The sequence below is a fragment of the Kryptolebias marmoratus genome, linkage group LG12, assembly GCF_001649575.2.
Source record: "Kryptolebias marmoratus isolate JLee-2015 linkage group LG12, ASM164957v2, whole genome shotgun sequence".
NCBI classification, from domain to species: Eukaryota; Metazoa; Chordata; class Actinopteri; order Cyprinodontiformes; family Rivulidae; genus Kryptolebias; species Kryptolebias marmoratus.
In genome coordinates this window covers 22,482,865-22,488,331 of record NC_051441.1, presented here as the reverse complement: position 1 = coordinate 22,488,331, position 5,467 = coordinate 22,482,865, and the positions used below count along the sequence as shown (strand labels likewise).

The 5,467-nt window shown below is 36.4% G+C and overlaps 1 protein-coding gene across 2 annotated transcripts in view; it reads left to right on the top strand.

The window, feature by feature from the left end:
* gspt1l (G1 to S phase transition 1, like) overlaps positions 1-5,467 on the top strand; it is a 25,337-nt gene that overhangs the window by 6,134 nt on the left and 13,736 nt on the right. For both annotated transcript variants that reach the window (XM_017434646.3, XM_017434645.3), the window contains 3 exons: positions 859-1,104; positions 3,406-3,439; positions 3,527-3,604. In XM_017434646.3, the coding sequence (XP_017290135.1) occupies positions 859-1,104; positions 3,406-3,439; positions 3,527-3,604 (358 nt within the window). The remainder of the gene's footprint in view (positions 1-858; positions 1,105-3,405; positions 3,440-3,526; positions 3,605-5,467) is intronic.

Here is a 5,467-nt window from a genome sequence, read left to right as displayed (position 1 = left end):
CACCAACTGGTAAAGAGTGTCTGCTAAACTTTTCTCCTTCTTGCATTTAGCAGCAACTCGAGCACATTGCTGCCCCCTATATGTCAGGAGGACAAATAACACCTTTTCTGTTCAAATTCCCAACCCGCCACAGTGGCGTGTGTGTTGATCAAATTCACCTGCCAGTTCAAATATTACCCGCATTTGGCGGGTGGCGGGTGCTAATTTCCACCCCTGCATTACACTCTCTATTTCTGAACTGAGAAAGCTCCTCAGATGAGAAGCGAAACATCTTCAACTACAGAACAGAAGTCCAGTTGTTTTTCTTTTTTGAATTTACAGCTAATTAACTTTTGGCCCAATGGTTACAAAGCTAACTGCCCTCACAAAACACCAAAATGTCTGCATTTCTGGCAGTTTACAGATTTTGAGGTATAATTGTGTGTAGTAGTAGCTGAGCATGGTCTCCAACAAGTACTTTGAGTGCAACACATGGTTCAGCATCCTTGTTTAAAGCTTGGCCTAACTGTCTGACTCAATCCTGTTTGGCTGTTTGCAAAATATTTCATAAATCGCTGAACAGATTTCAATGAAACAGTCAGAAATGTTAATGTTAGTTTCAAGGTTTGACCACAAAGGCTACAAATGTCATTTCTCAGCATAAATTGTTCAAAACTCTTGCATGATGGGTGGCAAGTGATATGCATTCCCTCAAGAAACACTGGGTCTATAATTTCATATCATAATTCACTCACTGTCATTGCATTTCGTAACTTTTTCTATTAATTCTTTTAGACACCCAGTTCCCATCGGTTTGTGTCTGTAGAAGTTGATGTTCTAAAAATTACGTAATGATGTGCTTTCTTTGCGATTGTGAAGTTCCTGTGGAGAACGGCGACGCAGAGATGACAACAGAGGAGCCATGGGACCAGAAAGAAGCAGAACCAAACGAGGAGGAGCCTGGAGGCGGTGACCGGGGACCTGGGGAGTCAGCATCAACTGAGGAATTGGCTCCAGAGATGATGATGGAGGAGGAAGAAGAAATACTTGTGCCAAAGGTTCCACCTGTCCAACCAGATGCTCCCAAAAAGGAACACATCAATGTTGTGTTCATCGGACATGTAGGTCAGTGCCTACACCTGTTAGGTGGATTTATTTTGTGTAGATGTTTTTATCTGAAATAATTTAAAAGAAATATGCAATTATTTAATAACAGTATGTGTATCTTTCTGCTAAGAAATGCCATGAAAAACCAGTGGGTGAGGATGAGGAGAGGGCCAACATAAAAATAATAATTGCCAGTGATTTTTGAGTAGTAAATTTGCTCCAAGTGATAATCCATAGTTTCTGAAGAATTATAAATAGCTTATTTTTTATTTTTAAGAAATAAAGACTTCTTTGATTCTCAGTCTGAGAATAGAGTTCAGTGAGTCAGTTAAATTCTCAGTAAGTTATCTATGTAAAGAAACCAGTAGATTGTGTTGAATCCTGAGCAGCACATTGGTGACCGTGTAAAGCAGGGGGGTCAGACTCCAGGCCTCGAGGGCCGCTATCCCGGGAGTTTTAGGTTTTTCTGCTCCAACACACCTGGTTCAAACGGTTTTATCACCTCCTCACCAAATCATCAAGTTCTCCAGGAGCATGTTAACAAGTCATCCATTTAAAGCAGGTGCTTTAAAGCAAGAACACATCTAAAACATTGAGGAGAGCGGCCCCCAAGGAACGTGTAAATGAACGGCTCCCTTAAAACAGGAAAAAACCTCCAGCTGAACCAGGCTTAGCATGGGTGGCCATCTGCCTATTTGAAGCCTAGAAGTGATAAATGCATGGACTCATTTTTCTGCATTATTTTGGGACAAGATGTTTCTAATTTTAATAATATTGTACAGGTGGAAGAAAGCGGTCCTGGTAACATTTGTTTTAATGTGGGGTTTAAATTATGGAGGACCGAAACCCACATAATTAAAAACAAAAGCAGACATAGGTATATTTTTTTCCTTTTCCTTACACATGCCTTTTTGTCAAGTAATGGTTATATTTTGTTTATGCCTTTTCCTTATAAAAGCGTTTGTTCTTTTGACAATAGATGGCCGGTGTCGTGCTGAAAAGCCGTATTAAAGCGCGCCTCTACGCTCTGGAGGTTTGAAAAGGGAAACGATAAAAAGTCATCACTGACTGTGTTGCTGTCAGCTAAGCTAGTGACGTGCGTTAACTCTTCTGCAGCTGTCTGAGACATCTCTGCTAGGAGTTCACTTCCTCTCACATGAGGCGTTCTCCTGAAACGGCCGAGAGCGCAGGCATGAACAATCGATCCGCACATGGATCCTGCTCCTTCCTGGTTATTGAGGAGCTGGACCAAGAAGACAGCCTCCTCATTTGCATACTGAGGAGGCAGAAATGTACACGGTAATGTAAAAAGAGGAGACAAGGAAATGTAAAAAAACAAAACGCTTTTATAAGGAAAAGGCATAAACAAAATATAAACATTACTTGACGAAAAGCCATGTGTAAGGAAAAGGAAACACAAAATATATCTGTCTGCTTTTGTTTTTAATTATGTCAGTTTCAATCCTCCATATTAAATGACATGATTTGAACTAGAGGCCAAATTAATGCCATCCAGAGGAAGTGAAAGGCTGCAGTTTGTTCCTAGTCTACTCAGGTCCAAAACCCACAACCTTTGTCTTGTCTGAGTTTGAAAACAGAAAATTAAGAGCTTAATAAGATTGTAACCTAAATAAGTGATTAGATTCATGAGGTTTCATGGATGAATATAACTGAGTATTATCATCATAACAATAAAAAATTATCCCATGCTGTCTAATTATTTTACCTAATGAAAGCATATAAAAAGTTAAGAGTATTGGTCCAAGGACTGAACCCTGAGGAACTCTATGATAAACTTGTATGAAGAAAAATTATTATAAGCATGAACAAACTGGAAACAATCAGATAAATGATTTAGACCATCTTAGAATCATTCCTGTAATCCCAATATCATGTTCAAGCCTCTGTAATAGAATAATGTGATCAACTGCATCAAATGCAGCACTGAGATCTAACAGGACGAGTATTACAGTACAAAATGAATGTGCTCATAACAAGGAATGCATAGACTTGTTTGCTCCATGTCACTTTGGACATCACCTGAAGTAACTTGTGCTGATATGACATGATTTACAGGGAGTACAGATGTACTTCATGTGGGGAAAATAACGAAACAAAAAAATGTCACCAACATACTACCTTGTACTGTTGAGAGTTCTTAACTTAATTGAAGAGGTATATGTAAGGATATTAAAAAGTTTAGAGAGTACATTTGACATCTCTTAGCTTCATACTACAGTTCTGCAAAACTGACTGAAGTGTCTAAAGCCAACTGTGAGAAAGTTTTCATGTAAACTATTGACTTGTGCTTTTCCCCAGATGCTGGAAAGTCTACCATTGGAGGACAAATTATGTAAGTTTTCCTTTGTTTTGTGAGTTAAATCATCAGGCATTTAATATGCAAGTTTTTCTAACACATTGTCCTCATCCTCTCCAACAGGTATCTAACGGGCATGGTGGACAAACGAACCTTAGAGAAGTATGAGAGAGAAGCAAAGGAGAAGAACAGAGAAACCTGGTGAGTGGACGGACACGTTGTTGTCTGAAAACCTTTTTGTAACTGTATGTCAGCATTATTTGAAATGACTGATTTTGTCCATTTGGCTGGAGGTGGGTTGGGGGTTCAAGACAAAGATTTTAAATTTGTTTTGCTGTTAATAACAAATTTAACATGTGAACAATTACATAAAAAGTTTTCAGACTTTTATTACAAAGTGCAGCTTTTCTGTAATGTATTCTTTGGGGCTCCTCACAGAACATTTCCACAGCCTCTTGGTATGAAAATGACACTAATCTTCAAATTTTGGAGTGGGTTGCAACTTTTTTTGAATAAATGTAAATGTAAAAAAATGATCAAATATAAAAAAATAAATTAGTTTTTGCAATTCTGTCAGTTTTGTTCATCTAGTTTGTCATTACCAAATTATCCAGAAATTAATTTGAAATATAACAACCCTCATAATGTGAATGTTCACTAGTCAAAATGTAATTAAAGTGATGAAACTCTTTGACAGTGTAACTTTTATATAACTGTCTCATATTGAAAAGGGTGATATTTCAAACATTATAGCACAGGTAGGCATTTGCACAGTACAAAACTAGACTGGTGATTTAATTTCATTCAAAGGGATTATATTCTACTCATGTAGTCATTTATTACAATTTTTCAAATTTGATCTTTTATTGAATTCCATTAATCACAGTAGGATTTCAAATCCTGTTTATTTTGCTATAATCTTGTGTAGAACTGAAGTTTGCAGACAAACACTAGAAACTGACCCTCACAGAGGGAACATTCTGAGGGTTTTGGTAAAAAAATAAATAATTGAAAAGTGAAATGGATACATATAAACGTACATGTTTTAGTGTTAATGTTGTTAACCAGCCTTTGAAAACTGCTGCAGCTGTGCATTCTGCTTTTCTGCCTTTATAGTATGAAAGTGAAGTTTAGCTCGGATGGACGTACGTACGCAGCAGAACTGATGAAACTTTTAAGATCATTTTTATAAACTTTTTGGTGGATTAAAAGTATTGCTGCTGACAAATTTACGTAATTATATTGATTTTTCTCAAATATTTGTGGCAGCCCTACATTTTATTCTAATATCAATAGCTGTTTTAATCAGTTGTTTTTTTAAATTTTCTCTTTTCAGGATTTAAAAAAATAAAAACTTGTGGCTGTCTAATGTGTCTGGAGTTTAGGGCTACAACTAACAATAATTTCAATAATCAATTAATCGGTTGTCTTGGAACCCCCCGCTGTTTGGAATTGCATAGATTACTGAACAAAAACATGTAGCTGTCTGTATAGTTAGTTGTGATAAAGAAATAAAACTAAGAGAAATGTCAAATAACTTTAGTAAATAAAACTAAATGTCAACAAAAATGTAAAAAATGTATACTATATCCCAAAAAATAAATGTGGATGCTACTTTTTAATAAAGTGCAAAACAGAGGCATTTTGTTGTTTAAAGGCCCTGAGTCTTTCACATTAACATTTGTGTTGAGAACAAGTAAAGCTTCAATCATGGAACCATGACACATGGTGCACACACTACGAGATGCACTCAATCACTCCCTTTCTTTAGGAACTTTGCATTGCAATGTAAAAATGTTAGCATGTCAACATGTTCCTGGCTAAGGCTGGCTCTGTTTTTGGAGGCTATGTGGTGTGCATTTCTTTCCCATCATGACATATTCTTTCACTGTTTGTTGTTTTTTTCTGAAATGAGAAAGACCATATTATAGCATAAATTACAAAAACTTAAAAAATGTTTAAATTGCATTCATTCATTTTGGCCCACATAAAAAAGTTATCTGTATGTAAAGGAGTAGGTTGATGTAAAACTTTTACTACTTTCTTATTTTTAAATAAATCAAT